The following is a 25,084-nucleotide window of genomic DNA, read 5'->3' as shown; positions in this document are numbered from 1 at the left end:
TTTTTCAAGAATGTTAAAATATAAATCATCCATACCTGAAATCATGCATTAATAATTTTTAAATTTTAATATACTGCATATAAAAAAAAACTATCATAACTATCTGTAAAACATGGATAGAGCTGTCTGTGATATGTGATAGAATGATTTCAATCAGTTATCTACTAGCTTTACGTTTCGATATTGAAAATTTGACAACACTGTAATGGATTTTAAAAATCACGTTTCTTGGTCGTTTTACTCGATGTAGTTTTCCAATTCGCCATTTTCATTATTTAAGCACAGACTGCTCTAAATTACCACCGATTTTACTCTGTCGGTATTTCAGAGCACGGAACACAAAGTTCTGTAAGATGCAACGTCTATATATATATATATATATATATATATATATATATCTCGTCTGTGGCGGAGTAAACCTAACCTCTTATGGAAATTTGTGATACTTGCTCTGAAATACCGACCATTCAAAAGCGACTAAAGCGTATTTTCCCGTTGATGGATCGAACGACTAAAATTTATTTCCTTAATTGGTACCATACGCATATTTTTTTTTTTGTTATACGATGTTCACGTAGGTTTGAGTCGTTTCAAAAATGTTCTGTAAAATATAAATCATTTATACTGGAAAACTCGTGTATTAATCAAAATTAATTATAATTTAATTAACTTAAAATTTAATCTATCGTATGTTAAAAAAAGCCATGATAAATCCATAAAACATGGATCTTTGTGATATGTAATAGCAAGATTTCAGTTAGTTACTTCGTTACATTTCGACGTTGAAAGTTTGACAACACACTGATACGTTAGATTTTAAAAATCATGTTTTTGGCGCGTTCACTCAACTTTGATCAACTTCGATCGTTTTACTCGACGTGGTCTCCCAACTCATCGTTGTTTAAGCGCTAAAATATCAGTGATCTTTTACAGATTATGGAACACGAAATGCGAGATATATTATTCATACATGTATCTTTGCGCTGGACAACGTTCGAGACACCGGAACAATTCTCTCAGAAACGTCATCTATCGGGATGTGACGAAATCTAGCGTTTATCTTACGTTTAAACCGATAACAATTTCAAGAGCAATCGGCACGAAGTACCGAGTCTCGAGATAGGCGATCACCCCCTAGTTGCCGAGCAGGGAAGAGCAAAAAAAAAAAAAAAAAAAAGAAAGAAAACTCGTCGGTATCTCCGAACATCGCGGTTCTTCGGGTGTTCTCTTCTCGGTACGCACTTGGTGATCAGCTGATGACGTAACGCACGGCGAGCGTAAAGAGGAGAGAAGTGTTCGTTGTGTGGCCGTGTCGGTGTTGGAGGGCGCGAGACTTGCGCGAGACGAAGTATGGCGTAGGATTCCCACTTTCATTGAGCAGTGTTTCCGAGTTTGCCCCTACTTCGCGCTACCTCGCCAGTTTTTTCCCTCTCGTTTTCCCTGTTTTAGTTTTGCTAACGGTAAATCAACGGCAGCGTGTCGGTGGGGTGCGCGTGCCACGTTGTTTCGTCGTTGGTGAGAACAGAAAGAAAAGGAAAAAAAGAGAGAACTCATTCGTGTGCGCGGCCCTCTGCTACAGGAGTCGTGAAGCCCAGGACACCTTCGTAACCGTAACGAGCACGAGAACGGACGTGCACGTCGTTGGTGCAGGATGAGCGTCGACGCGTACGGGCCCAGCAGCCAGACCCTGACGTTCCTCGACACCGAGGAGGCGGACTTGATCGGCGCGGACACGCAGGGTAGCGAATTCGACTTCACCGACTTCACGTTGCCATCGCCAAGCCAGACCCAGGCATCGCAGCATGACTCTGCCCAGAGCCAGCCTAGCCAGCCTGTGCAGGTTCGTTTCCTCTTGCTCTCACGACCTAACCTGTATTCTTTGCTCGTTCACCTCGTACGACGATTTTTTACCCAATCACGCGGACGTTACCTAACCTCAATCACAGATGTAGTTTTAGCAATTCCTAAACAGATAAAACGGACCTTGTGCCTTGTGTCTCCCCCTTCCCCGCATCTCTCGTTTTCTATATATTTTTCTGTATATTTTTCCGAAGACATTCACCGTACCCGAAAGGTTTTGCAGAAACGATTTTTGCGACGTATTGTGTCGCAGATTGGAGGAGACTATTTAAATCACACGTTTTTTAGACCGGTAATTAGTGGCCTCTCCGTGATTTGGAGGTTAAGTGGTGCGTTTCACAGTATTGTGCAAAATTCTTCCCAATCGGTTCTGGTTTCTTAGATAATTAGTATACCAGTGATAACTATTATAGTAATATCAATGTCGTAAACAGGTGTGTAGAATCACCTTACGTGGGATCTAATAGAGAAATGAGTGTCAAACCGAGTCGAGCTCTTCAAACGGATCTCATGCACTCTTCTGTGCAATAGTAAGTAATGATGACTCTTCTTTTTGTTTAGGTTAATGGGACAAGCGGCAGTTCATCTCTGGACTTGAAGATATCTGGTGCTGCGCAGAGCCTTGCGGAATTACAGTTTGAGGAAGAGGAAGAAGAGGCGTACTACAATCGTGACCTGCCAGAGCATGCATGTAAATATTGTGGCATTCATGAAGCGTCTTGCGTTGTTATGTGCAATGTCTGCCGCAAGTGGTTCTGCAACGGACGTGGAAACACATCTGGTTCTCATATTATCAATCATCTTGTCAGAGCCAAACACAAGGAAGTGACTTTACATAGGTATTATACTGTTATTTCACTTTTAACTAGACATGGAGTTACAGTTACAGTTGTATCTGATAATTTCTATTTCTGCTTCACGTTGCAGAGATGGACCTTTGGGAGAGACTGTCCTCGAGTGTTACTCTTGCGCCGTTAGGAACGTTTTTGTTCTCGGTTTCATTCCTGCGAAAGCAGACTCCGTCGTTGTGTTACTTTGCCGCCAACCGTGCGCGGCACAAAGTTCGTTGAAGGACATGAACTGGTAAGCTTTCTCAAAAACAAAAACTACAAACACAATCGCAACGAGTATTCAACGAGTTTTTCAATTTTCTAGGGATCAAGAGCAGTGGAAACCATTGATAGAGGATCGGTCCTTTTTAGCTTGGTTAGTAAAAATCCCGTCGGAGCAGGAACAGCTGCGCGCCAGACAGATTTCGGCCCAACAGATCAACAAGCTGGAGGAACTGTGGCGCGACAATGTCGATGCAACCTTTCAGGATCTTGAGAAGCCCGGTGTCGACGAAGAACCGCAACAGGTACTCTTGCGGTACGAGGACGGATACCAATACCAGAATATATTCGGCCCTCTCGTGAAGCTGGAAGCCGACTATGACAAGCGTCTGAAGGAATCCCAAACGCAAGAGAACATTGAGGTGCGCTGGGACGTTGGGCTGAATAAAAAGACGATCGCTTATTTCATGCTGGCGAAAACGGACGGCGACATGAAACTGATGCACGGGGACGAGCTGAGGCTTCGTTATCTGGGCGAGCTTCACAAACCTTGGTCAGGGATTGGACACGTGATTAAGATCCCCGATAATTACGGGGAGGAGGTCGGGATCGAATTGAAGAACAATTCTGGCGCACCGACGGAATGCGTCAGTAACTTTGTCGTTGATTTCATTTGGAAAAGTACCAGCTTTGATCGGTAGGTATTTTTTTTTTTTCTTATCTAAAGATATTACTTGTTATAATATATCTTTTTTCTTTTTGTGTGTGTGTAACAGCATGCAGTTAGCGTTGCGAAAGTTTGCTGTGGACGACACTTCCGTGTCCGGTTACATATATCACAGATTGTTGGGCCACGAGGTGGAAGAAGTCCTGTTCCGCTGCCATCTTCCCAAACACTTCAGCGCCCCGAACTTACCGGATTTGAATCGTTCTCAAGTGTACGCTGTGAAACACGCCGTGCAAAGGCCCTTGTCCCTGATCCAAGGACCACCTGGCACAGGAAAGACCGTGACCAGCGCGACAATAGTCTACCAGCTAGTGAAGCAAAACGGTGGCCCAGTGTTGGTGTGCGCTCCCTCGAACACAGCGGTAGACCAACTGACCGAGAAGATACACAAGTCCAACTTGAAGGTGGTGAGACTGTGCGCGAAGTCGCGCGAGGCTATCGACTCGCCCGTCAGCTTCCTCGCGCTTCATAATCAGATCAAGAACATGGAGACGAACACCGAGCTGCAGAAACTGCAGCAGTTGAAGGACGAAACCGGAGAGTTGTCCAGCGTCGACGAGAAACGTTACAGACTGTTGAAGAAAGCGGCGGAGAAGGAACTGTTGGAGGCAGCCGATGTGATTTGCTGCACCTGTGTCGGTGCTGGCGACCCGAGGCTGCACAGGCTCAAGTTCCACTCGATTCTCATTGACGAGAGCATGCAGGCAACCGAGCCCGAGTGCATGGTGCCGGTCGTACTCGGAGCGAAGCAGCTGATCCTCGTTGGCGATCACTGTCAATTAGGACCGGTGGTCATGTGCAAGAAAGCCGCCAGAGCAGGCTTGTCGCAGTCGCTGTTTGAAAGACTGGTGGTACTCGGGATCAGGCCTTTCAGACTGGAAGTACAGTACCGCATGCACCCGGATCTCTCGCGGTTCCCTTCCAACTTCTTCTACGAAGGTTCCCTGCAGAACGGCGTGTGCGCGGACGAGAGGAAACTGTTGAAGATCGACTTCCCCTGGCCGGCACCCGACAAACCTATGTTTTTCTACGTCACGCAGGGCCAGGAGGAGATCGCCGGAAGCGGCACGTCGTACCTGAATCGCACGGAGGCGTCGAACGTGGAGAAGATAGCGACGAGGTTCCTCCGTTGCGGCGTGAAGCCCGAACAGATCGGGGTGATAACACCGTACGAGGGTCAGCGTGCCTATCTGGTGCAGTACATGCAGTACCAAGGGTCTCTGCACTCGAAGCTGTACCAGGAGATCGAGGTGGCCAGCGTCGACGCGTTCCAGGGCAGAGAGAAGGACATAATAATCATGTCCTGCGTCCGATCGAACGAACATCAGGGCATCGGGTTCCTGAACGATCCCCGACGATTGAACGTCGCGTTGACCCGTGCTAAATACGGTATCATAATTGTAGGTAACCCGAAGGTGTTGTCGAAGCAACCCCTGTGGAATCACCTTTTGAGCTTCTACAAGGAGCAGAAGGTTCTCGTCGAGGGGCCCCTCAACAATCTCAAAGAGTCGATGATCCAGTTCGCCAAGCCAAAGAAACTCGTCAATGCGGCGAACCCGGGCTCCCACTTCATGTCCACGTCGATGTATGACGCGAGGGAAGCGCTGATCCCGGGCTCGGTGTACGACAGATCGGGTACCCAGGTGAACGGTACGCAGAATCACAATCCGTACTACCAAAGGAACGTGCCGCTGGACATATTCAGCAGGACCCACGACACCATCAGCTACATCAGCCCGGAGAGGGCACAGGCCGCGATGAACAACGTGCCTGTTCCTGTAGGCATGTTCATGAACATGGCGCACGTGCCACCGCGGTTCTACAACCAGCATCAACAGGCCTTGCAAGCCAGGCAGAATCAACGGAATCGCCGGGGCACCGCTCTGTCGAAGAACAAACAGGGCCCGCGAATGGGCAAGCTGAGCCAAACCGAGCAGAATACCCAGCCGTACAGCCAGCCGGGATTGCCACTGACTCAAGGCACCACACAGGGAATGTCTCAGCCAGGCTTCAGCCTGTCGCAGCCTGGTCTCAGCCAGGCGGAGCTCTCCCAAGACTCGTTCGCCGTCGGGGAGTTTCAGTCGCAGATGGACGGCCTGTTGTCGCAGGACTCCACGTACCAAGGTGACCGTAGCGGATTCTATCAATCCGGTCAGTCGCAAGCCGGGGGACAGTTCTCCCAGCCATATTGAGCCAAGATCGTATGGCTGAGCAACGCAATTGCTATGCAGCGTCGCGGGAGCGACTGAAGGCTCGTTCGACCAATTTTTCTTCGACCAACAACCACAAAAATCACTAACTGCGCAAAACGATAAAAACGGCTCGGCGATCGAGTACGGTACACGCACACGCAGTCGTCGGCGTTCTAAGAGGGTTTTAAAAACAGACAGGCAAATAAATGAAAAAGAAAAAAAAAAAGAAAAAACGAAAAAAAACGAGAAAAAAAATACTACACACGGGGGAGAGTTTATCGTCGCCATTTACCGTCGAAATGCTGAACTATTCTAGACGGGGGAAGGAGTACGGTTTAAAGAGTTAAGGGAAAAAAAAAACCACACTGGGCATAACAAGTACGACAAGTCAATAAGAAGAAAAATTTTAGAAAAGGGATGTAAAAGAAGAAAGGAAGGAAGGAAGAAAGGAAGAAAGGGACAGGACTGTGAGACGACATTATCACCGAGATTTAACAAAACACCATCACCGTGACACGCGCTTACCGTGAACGTACCGTTTTATCGCGGGAATCGAGTGACGATAGAATTATATACACAGCAAAATAAAACAAATAAGAAAGAAAAAAAAACATCAAAACACCAAAAAAAAAAAAAAAAAAAAAGAAAAAAAAATTTAATGATAACGGAGGAAAGAAAAGAGAAAGAGAGAGAGAGAGAGGACAGAAAGGGAGGAGAGAGAGGAGAGAGGAAGAGAAAGAAAAATTACTATGGATACACGTGTAATGCTTCATGATTTGACCAAATTCGACGAGTGTGCCAATGTAGCGTTATTAATTAAAAAAAAGAAAAGAAGCGTATAATCGCTGAAGGAATCTCTAAAACGGGAGAGTAAAGGAGAGATGGTTCACCATCGAGAGAATGAGAAACAAAAGAGAAGAAAAATGCTTGGACTCTGATGCAAACACTTTGCGTCTTTTTTTTTCTTTTTTTTTTTCTTTTTTAAATATTCTGTATGGACACTGCTACTGCCAAGAAAGGGAGGAATCATACTCTTCGCAAAGATTTTACAGAACCGTGGAAAAGCAATGTTCACCGCAGACCACTTTCGTTCACTTCCTTGTAACATCTATGATTACGGATTACAAAAAAAAAAAAAAGAGAGAACGATTCTTGCAACGCGTTGACACGTGACAACGTCAGTAACCGAGGCAACGATGACGGTGTAGTTGTCATTGGCTTGTCCTTGAACCGACAGAGACCATCATTATCATGAGAGTCAAACGAAAGACGTTGCCCGATTGAATTTTGTCGTCAAACAGTATGTGAGGCCGTCACTTGAGTATCGTTTCGCGAAAGAAGGCGAAATATTCTTTCTCGCAAGCTTGGCGTGATGACCGACATTATCACGCTGACCGATAACGGATTCCTATTGATTTCTGATCATGTTAATTAGTTTCTATTTTTTTCTGCTTAGACCAATATATATGTGTATATACATATATTGTGTATATATTTTATTTACCGCAGGGGTCGACAGAGCACGCAAGAATGAAAACAAAAAGCAAAAAAAAAAAGAAAAACCTAACCTATTTGCGTTTTTTTTTTTTCTTCTTTTATAGAACTCGCAGATGAATGACCAAAAAAGATGATAAATCCGATTGTGAATACACGTTTGGAACAATCAAGACAGTGTTTATTAAAAGAGAGGGAGGAAGAGGTTAACGTTACAATTCTTCGACGCATCTTTTGAATACGAACGAAACGTAGTTTAGAAAAAAAGAGAAAAGAAGGACAACAGAAGAACGAAAGATCATCTGAATTTTGAACGACCCTTAATTTATAAGGATATAGATATACATTGTTATCTATCAGCGTTCGAAATATTTTATTCGTTCTAAGATATGTGAACCACTGACTGAAGCATCATTCTATCTGCTGATTCTTTTTTTTTTTTCTTTCTTTACTCTTGCACACTGCTGTGCCCTGCTGCTATTTTTCTTTTTTTTCCCCCCTATTTTCTGTCTATACTAGCTTCTCGCGGTAACGTAATTTGACAATTAAATACGCGTAAATAAATTTGAAAGATGAGAGAAAAGAAAGAAGACACAGCATATTACACACAGACGCAAAATTGTTTTCTTTTCTTCTTTCCGACCAACAGCGCACCGCTAACTGCAGAATATAGTATGGAAATTTATTGTGAGAACCTTAAGAGAAAATGAATAAATTTAATTTGAGAAAAAAGAAGGCTTCGTTCGTATATTTTTTTTTTCTTCCACCGCTTTGTGACTAATAAACTAATAATTCCTCGATCAACGTTAATGTTAATATAACAATATAATTATTATATAATGTTAATAACAGTTAGTTACTAGACAATGATGTTCGAATTTTTCGTGTATATAAATAGTCTTTATTTAACAACAAATCATAAATCAAAATTACAAAAAGTTTGATGCTATTATCGTAAAATTTTGTATAACGTGTGCGTAGAATTGACGAGAGATTATGAATTTTTATAGTTGAGCAGAGCAAGGCATTTTAATACTATCTAGTTTTCACCTTACATCGGTTACAAAAATAATCAGAAAATATATATATATATGTATTAGGCCTGCCAAGGAAATAAAACGACGTACGCATCGTTTGCATTGATCAATTGAAAATTTGAAATGTTTTGCGCGGTATAAAAGAAAAACTTAACGTAGAAATAATGATTCTTCTTCTTTAACGAACCGTTGTTTTTCGCAATTAATTTACAAAGATGGTATTAATCGTACGCACAGGCCTAAACATTGTACATAGTATTTCACAAATCTCATACAGTTAACACAGCCTTATGTTCTTTATTACATGATATTTTAAATATCTAATAAGTTATTTGTATTTTTTCTCATAAGAAAGACTAGTCAAAATGAGACTAGAACTGGAATTGAACATTTTTTTTTTTTCTTCATTGAGTATAGGAACTTTGATTGTCGAATGTATCTATCTAGAAAAAAGAAAAGCTATCGCAGATTTAATTAGTATTAAATTAGTATTGTTCAGTCTACTTGTAGATCTTTCAAGTGTATAAATGTTCATTGTTTACATGAACTACAAAATATTTACTTGGATCACGAAGTAAAGACAGAAATAATAATTCATTTGTTTGGCACGTGATGTTATAAACGATCAAAATTTAATCATTACTGTATCAGTAAGATTCAATTGACTTTAACTAAGTTTCTTCTTTCTTGTTCTTGATGATCATAATTGATTAGAACAAGAACATCTTTCTTTCAATCTTTTATCTTTTTTTTTTTTTAATTTTTGTTTTTTCTCGAATAATAATTTTTTGTCTTTTTCATTTTTTAATTTTTTTTTTCGCTATCTCGAGGAGATAGTTTTTCTGTAAATATAGCTGCTTGAAATATAAATTTAATGTTCTGTATGTTTATTAAATTAAGGATAAGTACTTTCTAATTTGTATATAAATATTTTTAAGTCTAAAGAAAATTCAATGACATGTCATTCTTTTAATTTTAAATATACATTTTTTTCCTCTTCTTTTTTCTAATTTCTTTTTTTTTTTGTTTTTTTTTTTTCTTTTTATTACGTTGCATTGAATCTATATCGATTCTTGTACAAGTAACTTTCAAGAACAACTAGAACTTTTGTATCATACTCTTGGCTGGCTATCATATCAAATAAATTGTAGCAGCCTGTGTAAATGTAAGGCACCGTACTTTTGTATTCAAAAATTTGGAAAAAAAAAAGGAACTTTACAAAAAGCCTACGATCGAAATGCGAAATATACGACAAATAATACTTTCGTACAAAAAGAAACGTTTCATTCATATACAATTGCTGCCATTAAACCATTCGATTCGATTTGGCGTAACGTTACGAATTTTAAATATTCAAAGGAAACTCGCGCGAATATTCTCTTTCTTTTTTTCGCAGTACGAGCGTAAACCCGCGCTTTCTGCGAGTAGATGTTTAGCAAATAGCAAAATAAAACAGAAACGAAACAAGACGGGAGAAAAACTCGAGTTCACAAACGCAACAGAATGAGCCGTTGCGCGAAAGCGCAGACTATTATCACAAGACACGAGCATATGTTAGCTCCGAGGTAAGCGTAAACGAATCACCTCGTTGTACTGTGTTTTATCTTAAATCACCAGTCGGAATAGCCTCGAATTGCACCGAGAGAGGCCAATTGCAAAAAAATGAAAAAAAAAAAAAAAAAAAAAAAAAAAAAAAAAAAAAAAAAAAAAAAAACCGCTTTCCGAATGTCCCAAGTTATACTAGATAGTGCGAGTATTTCTGCGCCAGTCTGCGCGAACGCGATTACGTTACGATGTAGGGTGAAGCAGAATCCACCTTGATGAATATTCTGGCCAGATCGTGATGCTCTTTCAGATTCTGGTACGTGCAATCGAACACGTGCTTGATCCTTGAGAAAACATCCGGATCGTAAACTGATCTCGCGGTGTTGGTCAGATCGAATGGCTCTGCAAAGACATAAATCAGTCGATGAGAATAGAGTATTTTCAAATTTGGTATGTTACTCACCTTCGATACACAAGTATTTCCATTGATGGGGGTCGTTCTTGTATGAACGTGCCCTTCGGCACTCTTCTATGGGTATTTTTTCTGCCAGCCGGACTGATATCGCATATTGATTGAAACTGATTAAACTTTATTTAGTATGGCGTCTTTTCGTCGAGACACGATCGTAGTTTCCTTTCCTCTTTGTACTTACTCGAACATAACGTAGTAACGAAAAAACTCCACGAATAGTTCCCCTAACGGTTGTCGATTCTTAGGCTGGAGTACAGAAGCTGGAATGTCTAGTTCTTCCTGAATGTCTATGCAATGGATGTCCGTGTGCGGTGTGAATTTACCTTCGTAAAGCGAATGCAGACACGGTAAAACCGGTGGATCGACACCGCCTAAAAGGAGGAACAGAAAGAAAAAAAAAAGACATGTAAACATGGATTAATAAAATTAAATGGGAATGAAATACATACACTGCAAAAAATGAATAACCATAAGAACTAAGGAATAACTGGATATTGTCATGTTTTTGGCATCATTGATATTCTGAGATTGTGCCCAAAGTTTAACTACAAGTACCAGCGGTCTTACTCTCCAATCAACTGCAAAACATTTGAGAAAATACTTCCAGAAACTAAAACATCATACATATTTCTTTTGCTTTGTATTTTTTTACTTATGTAATCACAGTTGTCTTACTTCGAGAGTAACAATAGAGAAGGTGAGTATTTCGAATGCCGACAGCGTTGTTACAATTTAAATCAACCTCTAAATTTTGTATCGAATCATAGAATTTTAGAATCGGTACCTTTGCTTGTATAAGCTCTAATTGTTCTATAAAATCTGTTTGCATAAAAACAGTGATCTCGTTAATTCGAATTGATACAAGGTCAAGACACTTTCAGTGCAAAAGTTAAATATCTCGATTAACACACCGCATCTCCTAAGGCATTTCAATATTTGCTCCAAATGTCCAATGGCTTCGTTCCTTTGATCCATTTCTGTATGCCTCACTAAAAGGCACATGTCAACATCGCTATTATCTGACCCAAAACCGTTCATCGTTGAGCCAACCAAGAACAATCCATACTTTGGGAATGCAGTCTGGAAATGAACGTCGTGAACTTGAGCATTTGTTTGATACGTACAGCACCAACGACGATGTGAAACGATCATTGGGTTACTTTGATGTAAACATAAAGGTATCTCCAAAGCATCATCTTGTTCCTATAGACAGTCTCGGTCTGTTGATTCATCATGAACTTCGACCAAACGTCCTTTGAAAGTCTGTCCCAAATTGATCCAGTGAACAGATCGTCCGGTGAACGAGTCACCTCGATTAAATGCGACCTGGCTAAAAAGCGATCTGGGGCAATACCGTATCTGGGAAACATATGATAATTGGGTGACAAGAATCCCATGTATCTTTTATTCCTAGGCAGTCTTTGAGGAGGTGGACTGTTTCTGCCTGCAATTGCAATTTGTCTCTAAAGTAAACAAAAAGTTTAACTTTTGCTGTACAATGTACACATACCTGAATGATACCTTCTTTTGTTCTGGTAAGTTTGTACTTGATTCCTAGACGTTGACACGGTAGTGGGGTAACAATTAACAGATCTTTGATGATTCTGATAATACTGATGTATAGAATTATTTGAAATTATACCATACTGCATTACTCTGCTGTTCGTGACATTACTTGGATGTACTCTGTGTGATTTTCTGCAAGGGAAGACAATCAAATCTGCTCCGACGTTTTCTATTTAATTAACGATACTCACTTCATGTTCTGTTCTACCAAGGAGATTACAGAATCTCGTTCATCTGAGCTTTCTGTTCGACTGCTATCGGCGTGATGCTTGTTCGGCGTGGGAGACCGAGAACTAAAACCGCTGTCGCTGCCGTATTTCTCATTATTCACGTAGGATTCGCGGAACGAGGTTCTCTTATTCAATTTGTTGTACCAATTTGACTTTTTATTTGCCAGACCGTTATTGTTTGGCCTGAATGTTAGATGCGGGGAGTGTATGAGAGGTGCGTTGTTCGACGTATTTACGTGTCTCTGCCAGTGTCCACGTTGGCTGTTGTTATTCGACTGCATGTATTCTACGTGTCGCAAAGATGGTATCTCAACCCCCATCAATAACTCCAATGGATAAGATCCTGTCTGCAAGAATACTGCTTGTAATCAATCCATAATCGGAATACACACTAACATTTAAAAGTCATTCAATTATGACAAACTTAACAACATACTTGGATCATGTGTCTATTCTGAGGACAAGCATCTGAGTGATACTTCGCATATTCTGCCTGATTGAATGCACTTGCACCATGAATGTGCATTGTGTGTGGTTGAACTGATGGACACTGTCTATTTGCCTGTTGGCCACCCATTATCTGCACCATTATTTGCGGCGGATATATAGTATGATACATAGTCAAAATAAATATATAAAATGCTACAAAAGAATGCTTATATCTACTAGGGAGCTTTTATATTCCTTAATAAGATAATTATTATAGCATATAGCACACTGTGCAAAATAAAGGTACTACTAATTACATAGACTTGCAACAGATATAAATTTAGAAAAGAAAATTTACAAACAAAAGGCATATATTACACGTATTGTCACTAACGAAATTTGAACGTTTCCCCTGTTGCGTATTTTCTCATTGGACATGTAATACTCTATTGACTAAATGTTTGCAGGAAACAGGGTTGAATGTAATTTGTTAAGAAACAAGTTGAATCGATACGAAGCATTAATTGTATTCTGATCAACAATCGAACGTGTAACATGAATCTCAGCAGAACAACTTCAAATATAAACCATGTATCTTATATTTCAATGCATCTCGCTCCTCAAAATGAGCTCCACAAAAATTCTCATCAAGTTATTTATAGTTTCTCTTTGTTTCTCTTATTGGTATCTTGTTTATTATCGTTCAATCCCAACAACAGATAACACTCTTGCAATGTTTAAATATCAATCACTTCTTTTTCAAACTCTCAGCAAAGGCTGTGAGTGTTACGCTTTGCAAGATGCACGCCTGAAAAAAATAAAGATGTATCAACAGACATTTTCTCATTAACAACGCAGTAATTTTACCACATACTAATCGCAATAAACCAATCTAAACAATAATAACAGCAACAATAGTTTCGCTAGGTAGGAATTTTCTAGATTTATAGGTTAGACACCGACGTGCTGGCTGTGTACAACCGGAGGAATTGTTTCAAACGCGTTGCAACGATCGCAGATCGTGCGTGTTTGGCATCTATCCGGCTAAGCTCGGTGTGGAATCACACGGAAAGAAAAAAAAAACCCACCTGTCGTGTAAATAATAAGGGAGGAGAACGGTTAGTCTGGGAAGAGAGTGAGAGGATCACCAGGAACTGGAAAACCAACAGGGACAAAATACGTACAATTTGCGGATTAGTATCGGTAATCACCGATAATACAATGAGAAAACGACGATACCTGTTCTCTGTCGCCATGTTACGAGGATCTGTTTTCGATTCACCGTGTTGCTCCTCCAAGGAGGTCCACGATCTGATCGTCTCTCCTCAGAGCAGTTCCCTCTTAAGACACGGACGATCTTTCAAAGAGCGACCTTGATCACGCGATCGTATCTCCCGCCGAAATCACCACCGAACGACACACCGATATTCAAGCAGCGAGATACGTGTGTTTCCCTACGACGATCACGATCCTCGGGAGCTGCACGAGGCTCTCGACACTTTTAACGCATTCCGACCGACTAAACTTGCCCGTTTGAATTTTCGAATTCCTCCGTGTGCTAAATGTCTGTTTCTTTTCTTTCTCTCTCTCTCTCTTTCTCTCCTCTCTTTCGATTTGACACTAGATAGCTGCGAAACGCGGCGTCAGATGGCGTCGCGGGAGATGGCGATTTACCAAACGAGCAATTGGAAAAAGTTGCCGATCGTTTCTTTTATCATTAGCACGGACGAGATATATAATTATTGTACATGTATGACAACACGAACGAAGCATAGATTTATACAGGGTGTCCCATGTGTTTTTGGGTATGTTACAATTGAGTTGGAGGTGATTCTGTAAGAAGATACCCCATAAGTAATGTTCTTCATGTGAAGATGTAAATTCAGTATTCTCTTTTTTTTCTAAGACGGCATTTAATTAAGTATAATATAGATTGTACACCTACTATAGACTATAGTCTTTTTTTTTAAGTAGTACAAGTTCATTTATTCATACATTGGGATATTTCAGCATTTGCTCAAGTTTGAATCAACTAAAAAATATTTATAGTAAACTAAATTTTCAAACTCGATTTTCTCGGAAACTTTAAGGCTTTAATAAAAAATTTTATTCTTTGTTTTTGATTTGTTTTCTTCATATAGAATCACCACCCATTATGGGACACCTTGTATATAAAATGTCCAAAATAAAATATACCCAATGAAAATATACAAAGTTATAACATATTCAAAAATATATGAACTTGTCCAAACATTCCTAATCTATTTATGATTGAAGGAAAAGTGATAAATTCATTTAGTTGAATGTATATTTCATGCTTTTCATCAGTATACTGATATATAGAACAAGTTATTATATTGTAATAACATGAGATGAATTTTTTTATTAAATAATTACATACATTCATTCAATGTATGTCGAAATGCATGCAAATTGGAAATTTCATCTGATATTTTTTTGTAACTGTAATATAAAATGGCAGCCATATTGTTAATTCTTATTATAAATATTTTATTGAGAGAGTAGAGATGAAGAGTGGATATCCTTTTTATATATATATATATATATTTTTAATTATATATGTAAAAATTGTAAATAGTTTTACTTGTCTATCACTTTTATTCGCCAATTATCGTAAAAAGTTCCATGCAAAAGGTGAAATGCTTTGTATAAAATCACTGAACTGAAAGTTTCACGAAAAAGAAAGAAAACAAATGCCTCCCCTAGAACAGAAGAACAAGAACTCGAGGTTCACGTAGAAGTGCGTTTACACCCTGCGGCAGCACTCTAATCTCATTGCATCTAGAATTTGTATCGTACATCATCTTCAATACACCTGTCTGAATCTTAGTTCGCAGAATGCTACGATCCGGTAATGATTTAGGCTGACGATGAATACTGCTTCCTGAGCCTCTGAAATTCTATCTCTTTCTGCAAATATTCTTTAACGAACGGATGTTCCAAGTGCGAATCCTTCAGCTGGCTCAAGTAACGGTTAGCAACCTCTGGTGGCTTTCCCATATGCTGGGAAAGTACGATCATGTTGATCAATGTGTCTGGATTATTACTATCTTTGTCCAGGGACTCTTGCAAAGCTGTCTCGGCCTCCTCGTATTTGGCTTGTCCGATGAAACAGGTGGCCTGCCCGTTCAACAACATGCTCGTGCTGGAATGCTTGTCTATCATGTCCTGCAATCACGACAAGTGTATCAACAAACTGCTTTACAAAGTTGAAATGGAGTTTTACGCGATGTATAATCTTACTTGAAATATGTAATAAGCATCTTGCAACTTGTCGCCTCCGCTGCTTATGTTCAGCCACGCCTGTGCCAGCTGCGTCAACGTGGCATCATCATCCTTCTCCTGCATGGTAAGCAACTCCTTCTTCGCCAGGTCCAGCCGGTCCATCTTCAGGTAGATCTGCAGCGTGAGTGCCAGACACTCCAAATGATCCACGTTACGGAGTATCCTGAGCGCTGCCTCCAGATTCTTCTCGTGATAGTAGATGGTCGCGGCGACGATCAGGAAATTGTGGTTGTCGTAGTTAGCCCGGCTCGCCGCTTGTTGCAACTCGGCGACGATCGTCTCCCGGCGTGCCGGATTCGCGAAGTAGTCAGCCAGCATCTTCAACGGCTGAAGGTCAGGGGGGGAAGAGTTGTTGATCTCGTCCAGCACGACACGGAACTTTCGTTGCGCTATGTACGCGCGGTACAGAAACACATCTCGTTCCATCATCACCTCCGACGAGGATGACTGTAAAAAAAAAAATCATATCAGCGTTACTACATTAAACGACGCGAAAATTAAGTCAACGAACAGACAAGCAGAATATAATTCGGGTTAGGTCTTCCTCCCCGGAGGGGAGGAGGAAGGGAGAGAAATGGTCTCGACGAAGAGACGAGGAGAGAATAACGCTAGGTGAAATAACACATCGGGGCGAACAAACCTTGATTTTCTGCGCCTCGTTGATACATTGCTGGTAGTTGCCGATGTAGAAGTGATTCTTCACGTCGAACAGTTCGTCGACGTCCGCTTGCTGCTGACGTGCCATCTTGTCATTTCGATAATAGTGTTTCATTCGGCCTACGTGTTCCGGTTTTCAAAAACCGCGCACTGCAATACCGACCGTTCCACCTCGTCTCGGAGCCTATTCGCCACTTTACGTATTTTTTTCAATTTAATCATTTCTTTCTCTCTCTTTTTTCTTTTTCTTCTTCGAAGTTTCAAGGTTGATCCTTTCTTCGAACCGTCGGATGATTTGATTCACCAGCGTAGGTTCTCAAACGGAGTTTCGCGCGTCAACGATCGTACGTTGTATCCTTGTTTATTATGTGACACGCTTCGACGTAGAATGTGCGCTGTTAAACGTCGTAAGAAAAAAAATTTGTAAAATGTATGTAAATACGTTTCATGCGTTAATTACGGTCCACGTGATACGGTTGCATTTTAAAATAAGATGCAAATTATTTTTCCAAAAGTAACATTTGCAACGACACCGTATCAGTCATCGACTCGACGATAATTATAATTTGTTATATCACGTATTTGCAAGTGTCAAATTATTTATTCCATTAACGGTACCCTTTTGAATATTTAAATGTTCGAGCGACGTAATTCAAACGTATTTTTGAAAACGTTTTTCTTTTCATTTCTAGGTTAATCGTTGAAGGGCAGTTTACCAATCGAGGGATGTTGTAAAGTGAAATAAAAACTTAAAATAAATTTTTAAAAGCGACTTTATACGTCGAAGTACCATATATACGTATGTATAACAATTTGTACCTTGTAACACAAACAATTTTATTTTAAATTTTGACTTTTTGATGTGTAGAACGACATAACCTGCTTTTTGTGAGTGCAAGACAAGATATCCTCTTTATCTAAGATAAGGCTCAAAGATGGATGTCAGTACGTTGTTTAAAGCAAGTGTGAAGACGGTTAGCCTTCGTAACAAAACTCTGGGAATTGCTGATGGTACGTGGAACCAAAAAAGGGCAAAGAGTAAAAGTGCCTTTTTCATACAAGCCCAAGGTGTCGTTGCACAGATCTCAAAGCTACGCGAGTTTCTGTTGGAGAACCGTAAGGCGTACTTGAACTTTTCCAACTATTTGTCAAACGTGCCGAGCATGACAGACGCTGATCGCGACAAGATCGACATCGGCGCGCAGAAAATAATGAGCACCTGCTCCCAGCTGATCAAGGAACTAAGAAGAGAGATAGCAGGCTCCGAGGTTTCTCCACAAAACTTGGAGCATAGGGAAATCATGTTGTTGTTGATCGAGGATTACCTGAAAAACGTATGCAAGATCTACTCAGAACAGAAAGCTATACGAGTGAAAAGAGCAGTGGAAATAAGAAAGATTGCCAAACTCGAACTAGACACGAAGCCTGTTAAACCATTGTCCGAAGTGAGGAAACTTAATTCGAACGCAAATGAGGACAGTGAAGACAAAGAAAGTAAAATTGACTCCAGTGAATCCAGTCCTATGAAAATACAAGAAATAAACGGCGATGTGAATGCACTGATGTATGAGGAAGAGATATCGCCTGAAGATGTACAAGTGTTCGAGGCAGAAAACGAGCAGCTGTATAATGAGCTTAACACATTGACGGAAGAAGTGAAACAAATAGAAAGCAAGGTTGTGCATATAGCTGAACTTCAAGAAATATTCACGGAAAAGGTATTGGATCAAGATAAGGACCTTGATCGTTTGATGACGACCGTCGTTGGGTCAACGGAGAATGTGAAGGAAGCAAACGAACAGATTAGGCAAGCGATCCAAAGGAACGCCGGACTCCGAGTGTGGATCCTTTTTTTCCTACTAGTTATGTCATTTTCTCTATTATTTCTTGATTGGTACAACCCTTGAAATAAACGAGTACGTATATCATCTCTTATTAAGGTCGTTTGTACATACTCCTGAAGGTTGTTGTATGTGAAATATATATATCTTACTATCGCTAGTTTGGAAATGAGTGAAACATTTGCCAAAATATGTCACTGTATTTTATCCCCAAACATTTTACATAATAGCTACATCTTACAGTAAAATTTGTAGTATATGTATATATTTACTTATATATACACATTCGCATATGTGCAACCACCACATACAATTTCTTTCATTTTTTTTCTTATCGATATTTGGTTCAACGCAAAAGTCATTCTGTAAATTAATTAAAGTGTTGGGAAACACTTCACAGGATAAATCCTCTTGTACATTTCATCATTTAAAGAACGTTAATGCTATCTTAACTTGAAGTGTTTAGAGGCAACTCGCTTGATATTTGTTTTCTTACTGAACATATACCCATTATGAATAAGTAATGAGTTCTATAAATTCCTCTGGGATATATATCCAGTACATAAAAATTGTAATGTAAATAGATTTTGTTCTGCGCTATAATTTTACGTAAAAAAATATTTACAGGACACATCCACCCACTTGTCTTTGATTTACAGTTATTTTAATATTTGTTGCGAAGTCACCGAATTACAGTTAACGAATACAAGTTAGAATCATATCTTAATGAAATCTTAATGAAAAAATAGTTCTTATAACAAATTGTCTATTTCCTGATGGTGAAAAGTTTGTTTCCTTTTTTGAAAAAAAAAAAAAAAAAAAAACAGATAATTGTTTATGTAAATGCGAGGAGAAAATTGCTCTTGAAATGTAATAATAATTCGTGTGTAATTGAATGCGTTATTTGATATATGAATATGCTAAATACGAAAGAAAAAACAATATCAAGTTATTTACAACATTAATGTAAATATGAATTATTATTAGATTTCTAATTATATTATACTATTCGCGTATCGTTTTAACTTTCTGCAAGGTGATATTTTAAAATAATACGACAAATTATCTGTGTTAAAAAACTTAGTGTTAGTGAAATAATAACATCGGATCGCGAAAATTGCGACTATAAATTACGAAACTTCTTAAAATTCATTTGTTTTTTTGTTTGCTTTTTTTTTTTACAAAAGTCATTTTTGATTTAGAATTTGATTTATACAAAATGTTACAAAATTCTAACTCTACGTTTTTTGTTTTTTTTTTTTTTTTTTTTTTTTTTTTTTTTTTTTTTTTTTTTTTATAAGTAATGTGATATATAATAAACATATATACGTTCTGTATAATGAAAAAATCGCAAGAAACAGAAATCTTTACATCGGATGTCCGTACAATACGCAATATATAAAACATTCTTCGACATTGTCAACCATAAAGTAATTTTACACATACTTTATTAATAGAATCATATTTAGCTACTGTAATATAATTTCTTTTTTTATCAGACACTTATCAAAAATAGATTTTGTAACGTCATTGGAAAACTACTGAAACAACGACTTTAAAGTACCAGTACTTTATAATAGATACGTGAGAATGAAAGAAAATAGATGTGCTTTGAAGTGTCTGATAATATTTGGAAATAATATTCTTGTTCTATTGGATATATCTAGAATGATATAATGAAAATAGAAGATTTCATAATTTATGAAGACAGAATATCTCACCTGTTTTCAAAATTATATGTGCAATTTCCCGGCTGTTAAATGTAGCTAATTTTTTTTATAATTGTATTTATAACGACTTTTTCCATCATACGGACATAATTTCCCCTCTATCAAACACTGAACGACCCATGTCGTGGAAAGCAATGGGATTTGTAGTTTACTAGCTTCCTCCACTGCCCACGACGGGCATAAACTATTTGTAAGAACTACAGTTCCCTGTTCGAAACTTTCCACTGCACCTGAAAATCGATTTTCATTTAACGTTGACGCTTATTTTTATACTTTCAATAAAAGAAATATCATCTCATTATCACGAATAACATTCATACCTCGTTTATCTGCTAATATGACAACAGCACCTGCGTTTTCACAGACCTGACGCCAAAATGGAGCAAACTGTTTCTCAGACTCTACAACTGGAATTATTACAACAACCTGAGTGAGTGGTTTGTTGCTGGGTCTTTGGAACATTTCAATATACGCATTTTTTTCCAAACTCCATCCCGCTGGCAATCCATTTTCAGCTGGATTTACCAGCTTGCCCTGTAAGATGCAAGAAATCATAAATCATTCATGCTACATTGTACACAAAGTACGATATAACAGAATTACAATACTTACCTCCTGACAGCATCTGATTATCCAGTTGTGGTTGTAAACGGGTATACCGACCGAAAGACACAGGAGGGCTTTTGCAGTTGTGTTTGGCACGTTCGTTATTAGTTTCGTGTTTTTGTACTCGTCTTGAGGGATTTCGTTGAAGTCTGCATAGACCTTTCCACCACCTGCCACGATCTGTTTGGTCAGTCTATCTCTTATAAAGGGTTTCTTCGACCATTCTAACTCGTCCTCCGACGTTCCTGGATCCGAGGATTTGTCATATTTGTCGTCCTTGTCGTCCTGAAACCGATCGATGCTCTCTAACGTTACGCAAGTAAGAAGAAAAGACATGCCTTTAAAGAGATTCGAGTCCGTGTGCGGAATCGGGCCAAACGTCGCGATCGTCTCCTCGTCGTCCACTTTCTTTTTACTTCTCGACTTGCTCTTGATTCGACTCTGCGGCCCTTTCACAACCTGCTCGTACGGGGTCCCAATTATCTCCGGTTGTATGCCAATGGAGAATTCAGGGTCAACCTTCATAGAGACGTTCGAGTCGCTGGAAACGCCGTCGCTTTCGGTGAACACCTTCCTCTCTTTCTTGATCGTTGACGTTATACCCGAGACCGACGGCTCTACCTCGAGTCTGTTCGCGAATGTCTGAATTAGTCTAGATTTAGGAGTGGTAAAACTGGGCGTGGAAATACGTTTGGAACGTCGTTTTCCATCGACCATGTTGTCTAACGTTACTTGGCCCAGATGTTTCGGCGTGGATGGTAGGTTTTTGTTCTCCAGATCGATCTCCTCCTTCAGCACTTGAGCTTGATCGGCCGACAATGAGAGATCTTTGATCTGTACTCGCAGCTTCTCTCCTTCGTCCGTCTCCACCGTGTAATACACCTCGTTACCTATAGTCTCAGCGTGAACGATTATGCCGCACGATCCGTAGTCGTAGTTCTTGGTAGCAGCGTATACGGACAGGCCCTCCTTCAAAACCTTCGGTATCGGTATAACAAAATCCTCTATGAGTATCTTGTTCTTTCCGTCGTAGAAGTTTACCTTGTACTTCATTTTTATCTTGTCGATGACCGTGCCAGGGTAATAGTTATTGTCGGACCATTTCGCAAACACGTCCTTGCCGATCAACTCATCTGCTATCACGTGAGGCTTTGTCGAAACGTTCACGGTGCTCGGCAGTACATTGCTCGTATGTTCCATTTTACTCTTCTTTTTGTTTGGCGTGCTCTCCGCGAGGCTCGACACCTTTGGAATTTTGTTCACTCCGTTCGACTGGTCGTCCGACTTGGCGACTTTACTTTTCGGCCTCTTCACCGCTTTGCTCTTCTTCGTGCTTTTGGGAGTTTGCAGCTGGACCACATCTTGCTGTACTTCCGGCGTGGAACACCGGATCTTCTGCAATTGGTCGTCTATCCTCTCGTTGCTGATGTTGTACGATTCAGTTCCAGCGAGTTCTGCGTTCGCGAAGTTCAATATGGTCGTTGTAAGAAGGCGACTGTTCTGCCATTCTTTGTTCAGACGTTCGTACGTCTCGTCTATTGCTTGTTTCTCGGTCAGCGAGTGAATATCTTGCGCGAGTCTCTTTGCATGTTTCGCTGGTGCTCTTGGCAAAGAGAAGTGTATATTGTCTCTTATTGCAAGCTTGGCTGCCAACGAAGCGGCACTGGACACAGAACTCAAAGAGCTGATTGTCGAGGCAAATGAAAGTCTGGAAGGATTCAATTGATACAATTGCGGATTACTATTTACTGAACCGGGGGATGCTTCCTTGTTGTCATTACCAGATATATCTGCCAACGAAGCAGACGTGTCATTGTTTTTCTGCCTCGATAGAGTGGGCTCTGCAGCGATAGTCTCACACTGCACATTCGTAATCTCTTTACTCACATATTCCTTTGTACCTTCGTCAATGTGCAGCAAGCATTTCATTCTGACATATATACCGATCTCTTTCTCCATTTGTAAGGCTTTCGTGATAGAACTACTATGAGTCGAGTTTGATTTACTCTTGTCATCTACAATAAAAACATCAGGCTCATTGTCACTTACACTTAACAAATCGGCGTGATCGCTGTCTTTAGACACAGAGATTGCTTTAATTTGTTTATTTGCATTATGCGTAACCGCGCCAATGCTCTCTGCTTTATCCAGAACTGGCATATCGTTAAACGTGTCTGACTGTAGACTAACAGTGCTGTCTGTGTCGCATTTCTTTGATTCGCTACTTCCATTTACCAATTTATTGCTAGACTTAACCAAATCAATAGACGATTCTTTGGTATTCTCTATTGATTTATAACTAAATTCACTGCTACTTTTAGTTTCTAAGCAACTTTTGTATATTGTGTCAGATTTGGTGTTATCCAGGCCACTCCTAGTTTCTGTTTTCCCCTCCGATTCTTCTTGAGACGAATCCAACACTATCTTTTCACCGTCTTCGTCAATTTCTACTAATTCTGTAGATTTTGGCTTAACCTCGCGAATAGTAGTTTGATCGTACAGAAGTTCTATGCTCATTCTTGATTTAGATATGTTGGTGGAGCACGTGTTGGTGTGAGATTCGCTTGATTCTTCAGGAACCAGGATTTCTTGAATACTGCTGCTGTTTTGTTGCAAAGTGGTATTTCTTGCAGTATCAATACCATTTGCCTTGTCTTCTGTTTTCTCGTTGTATGTTACTTTACTGTCTTTCGCTTCAATTGGTTTGGTACCATCAGTGTTTTTATTACCCAGATCAGATTTTAGTTTCTCGACTGCAACGGCTTTTAAGGGAGAATCTTTCTCTACTTGCGTTGTCCTATTCTCGCTGGACTCTGACGTATCTTTCAACTCTGATATCTCATCATTAAAGTCTCTCTTCGTAATAGCTTGATATAATTTCGACGTATCGTTAAAATTTTTGTTCTTGTCTATCTCGTAATCTTTCATTTCCAACTCGGGGTTCTGCTTCTCGTCTCTGGCTCTCTCTTTATACGTTGCTGGCAATTCTACTACGTCTTTCGCGTCCTCGTTTTCCTCAGCATCCTGAGTCTCTGCAATTATAACATTTGCGTTTGAGTAATTTTTTGGAAATTCATGATGAGAATCGTCAGACTTGAACGAGTGGCAGCTTTCCTCTTCCTCCTGAATTCTCTCCTCAGACGTCGTATCCTCTTTGGACGCTAGTCTTAAAATTTTCACAGGTGGCTCATCAAGCGATTCTGCCTTGCGTTTCAGACTGGTCACCACATTAGCAGCAATTTGCTTCTGGCATGGCGAAGAAGTTGCAGGTGGCGTGCACTGTATTATTTCCTCATCCTCGTTGGTATACTGCTCTTTGCTCTGCGGGACGCTGCTTTCGTTCACAGTTTTCTGTTCTCCCTCATCCTCTTTTCTTTTCGTAAGCTCGACATCCTGCGTATACTCCACCTTTACACCATCGTCGTCTTGTACCTCGGGCATCGTTGTCTGCTCGACCGTTATTCTCACTTCGTTCAAAGTGACATCCACTTTGTCACCAGACACAGAATGTGGTACTTCCTTGTTCCTTGCATTCTCCAAGTTCTGCTGCGACTCGTCGTCGCTCGTATCTACCAGACGAAAGTCTTGACTTTCGTTCAAGCTGTTGACTTCGTTCGATATGGACATACTGTGCTTTTCTAAGTTTCCAGAGGACGTGTCCTGGTCCTCCATCATACCACTCTCTTTCTTCTCCGTTTCTGACATCTCTTTATCTCTCTTTTATCAGCATACTGAAATTGAAAAAGCGTATCAACAAAAGCTTCTCAATTTAAATTCAACGATTACCCTTTAAAGTTACCATTTTTCTACCAGAACGAGTTCAAATCGACGATTCACAAAAAGTCGAGGCAAACCGAACACAAAGAGGGTCGGAGCAAAATTCAAGGACACCCTATATATCAATACGGTGTTTACAACGGGAATGGAAGGTTACGGCGGGAACGTCATGTGATCGGGAAAATCTCGCGAAAATCACGAGTCGCGGGGAACGGTACTCACCACGATTGATTACGCGCAGCGAGACGTGTCTTCCGAATTGAGTTACTCGTACCTCCTTGTTAAAATATTACATTTGCTGCAGTAGATAAATACGTTCGCCGGCCGTAGAAAGCGGGAGTTCATGTACTTAACCGTCCACCGTTTTCGCACTTCCTCTTTCTAACCTCTTGCTACGTAGCCGTCGTTCTCGCGCGTTTCCACTCGTTACGAATCACAAAAGCGATACTAACGATCCCGTTTCTCATAGAAAATGCCACGGAAACACCACTTTTCGGTCGCGGAGCAACACAGGCCAAAAAACGCCATCGCCACTTCTGGTGAACATAGATTACATAACTGTA

At 40.1% G+C, this 25,084-nt stretch overlaps 5 protein-coding genes across 11 annotated transcripts; 2 read left to right on the top strand and 3 right to left on the bottom strand.

Moving 5' to 3' along the window:
- The first annotated feature begins 1,179 nt into the window (after positions 1-1,179).
- LOC122527054 (regulator of nonsense transcripts 1) lies at positions 1,180-7,908 on the top strand. The gene is made up of 5 exons (XM_043650860.1): positions 1,180-1,840; positions 2,422-2,699; positions 2,788-2,943; positions 3,016-3,609; positions 3,689-7,908. Exons 1-5 carry the CDS (start codon positions 1,652-1,654, stop codon positions 5,829-5,831), a joined length of 3,360 nt encoding a protein of 1,119 aa, XP_043506795.1. The 5' UTR covers positions 1,180-1,651; the 3' UTR covers positions 5,832-7,908.
- A 1,834-nt stretch (positions 7,909-9,742) lies between these two features.
- LOC122527060 (poly(A) RNA polymerase gld-2 homolog A-like) lies at positions 9,743-14,509 on the bottom strand. Of its 6 annotated transcripts, none has more exons than XM_043650873.1 (12): positions 13,844-14,506; positions 12,983-13,412; positions 12,612-12,755; positions 12,137-12,522; positions 11,890-12,077; positions 11,540-11,823; positions 11,291-11,459; positions 11,055-11,198; positions 10,829-10,957; positions 10,561-10,750; positions 10,371-10,486; positions 9,743-10,309 (listed from the first exon to the last, which is right to left on the bottom strand). In XM_043650873.1, exons 2-12 carry the CDS (start codon positions 13,040-13,042, stop codon positions 10,146-10,148), a joined length of 1,974 nt encoding a protein of 657 aa, XP_043506808.1. In that variant the 5' UTR covers positions 13,043-13,412; positions 13,844-14,506; the 3' UTR covers positions 9,743-10,145. The 6 variants fall into 6 exon arrangements, with proteins under 6 accessions (XP_043506808.1, XP_043506810.1, XP_043506812.1 ...); XM_043650875.1 differs by having other exon boundaries at positions 13,193-13,412; positions 13,844-14,504; XM_043650877.1 differs by having other exon boundaries at positions 12,137-12,518; positions 13,193-13,412; positions 13,844-14,502.
- Positions 14,510-15,203: 694 nt separating this feature from the next.
- Positions 15,204-16,818, bottom strand: LOC122527081 (coatomer subunit epsilon). 2 transcript variants are annotated; one of them, XM_043650923.1, is made up of 3 exons: positions 16,551-16,818; positions 15,869-16,354; positions 15,204-15,793 (listed from the first exon to the last, which is right to left on the bottom strand). In XM_043650923.1, exons 1-3 carry the CDS (start codon positions 16,680-16,682, stop codon positions 15,485-15,487), a joined length of 927 nt encoding a protein of 308 aa, XP_043506858.1. In that variant the 5' UTR covers positions 16,683-16,818; the 3' UTR covers positions 15,204-15,484. The 2 variants fall into 2 exon arrangements, with proteins under 2 accessions (XP_043506858.1, XP_043506857.1); XM_043650922.1 differs by having other exon boundaries at positions 15,869-16,357; positions 16,551-16,768.
- A 684-nt stretch (positions 16,819-17,502) lies between these two features.
- Positions 17,503-18,502, top strand: LOC122527076 (syntaxin-18). The gene has a single exon (XM_043650914.1). It carries the CDS (start codon positions 17,503-17,505, stop codon positions 18,472-18,474), a length of 972 nt encoding a protein of 323 aa, XP_043506849.1. The 3' UTR covers positions 18,475-18,502.
- Positions 18,503-18,588: 86 nt separating this feature from the next.
- LOC122527053 lies at positions 18,589-25,065 on the bottom strand. The gene is made up of 4 exons (XM_043650859.1): positions 24,744-25,065; positions 20,751-24,475; positions 20,459-20,672; positions 18,589-20,368 (listed from the first exon to the last, which is right to left on the bottom strand). Exons 2-4 carry the CDS (start codon positions 24,447-24,449, stop codon positions 20,175-20,177), a joined length of 4,107 nt encoding a protein of 1,368 aa, XP_043506794.1. The 5' UTR covers positions 24,450-24,475; positions 24,744-25,065; the 3' UTR covers positions 18,589-20,174.
- Positions 25,066-25,084: the final 19 nt, after the last annotated feature.

The sequence above is a fragment of the Frieseomelitta varia genome, unplaced genomic scaffold, assembly GCF_011392965.1.
Source record: "Frieseomelitta varia isolate USP_RPSP 00005682 unplaced genomic scaffold, Fvar_1.2 scaffold_208, whole genome shotgun sequence".
Lineage (NCBI taxonomy): Eukaryota > Metazoa > Arthropoda > Insecta > Hymenoptera > Apidae > Frieseomelitta > Frieseomelitta varia.
This window is presented reverse-complemented; position numbering and strand designations above follow the sequence as displayed.

Coding starts and splice junctions, on each gene's coding strand:
- LOC122527054 (XM_043650860.1), top strand. CDS start 1,652: ATGAGCGTCGACGCGTACGGGCCCAGCAGCCAGACCCTGACGTTCCTC. Junction 1,841..2,421: donor AGCCTAGCCAGCCTGTGCAG/GTTCGTTTCCTC, acceptor CTTTTTGTTTAG/GTTAATGGGACAAGCGGCAG. Junction 3,610..3,688: donor AAAAGTACCAGCTTTGATCG/GTAGGTATTTTT, acceptor TGTGTGTAACAG/CATGCAGTTAGCGTTGCGAA.
- LOC122527060 (XM_043650873.1), bottom strand. CDS start 13,042: ATGTCCAATGAGAAAATACGCAACAGGGGAAACGTTCAAATTTCGTTA. Junction 11,460..11,539: donor ACCTTTATGTTTACATCAAA/GTAACCCAATGA, acceptor GTTCATTTCCAG/ACTGCATTCCCAAAGTATGG. Junction 10,751..10,828: donor GGTTATTCATTTTTTGCAGT/GTATGTATTTCA, acceptor TCCTCCTTTTAG/GCGGTGTCGATCCACCGGTT.
- LOC122527081 (XM_043650922.1), bottom strand. CDS start 16,682: ATGAAACACTATTATCGAAATGACAAGATGGCACGTCAGCAGCAAGCG. Junction 16,358..16,550: donor ACGAGGCGCAGAAAATCAAG/GTTTGTTCGCCC, acceptor TTTTTTTTACAG/TCATCCTCGTCGGAGGTGAT. Junction 15,794..15,868: donor ATGCTTATTACATATTTCAA/GTAAGATTATAC, acceptor TCGTGATTGCAG/GACATGATAGACAAGCATTC.
- LOC122527076 (XM_043650914.1), top strand. CDS start 17,503: ATGGATGTCAGTACGTTGTTTAAAGCAAGTGTGAAGACGGTTAGCCTT.
- LOC122527053 (XM_043650859.1), bottom strand. CDS start 24,449: ATGTCAGAAACGGAGAAGAAAGAGAGTGGTATGATGGAGGACCAGGAC. Junction 20,673..20,750: donor TAATCAGATGCTGTCAGGAG/GTAAGTATTGTA, acceptor TGCATCTTACAG/GGCAAGCTGGTAAATCCAGC. Junction 20,369..20,458: donor CATATTAGCAGATAAACGAG/GTATGAATGTTA, acceptor ATCGATTTTCAG/GTGCAGTGGAAAGTTTCGAA.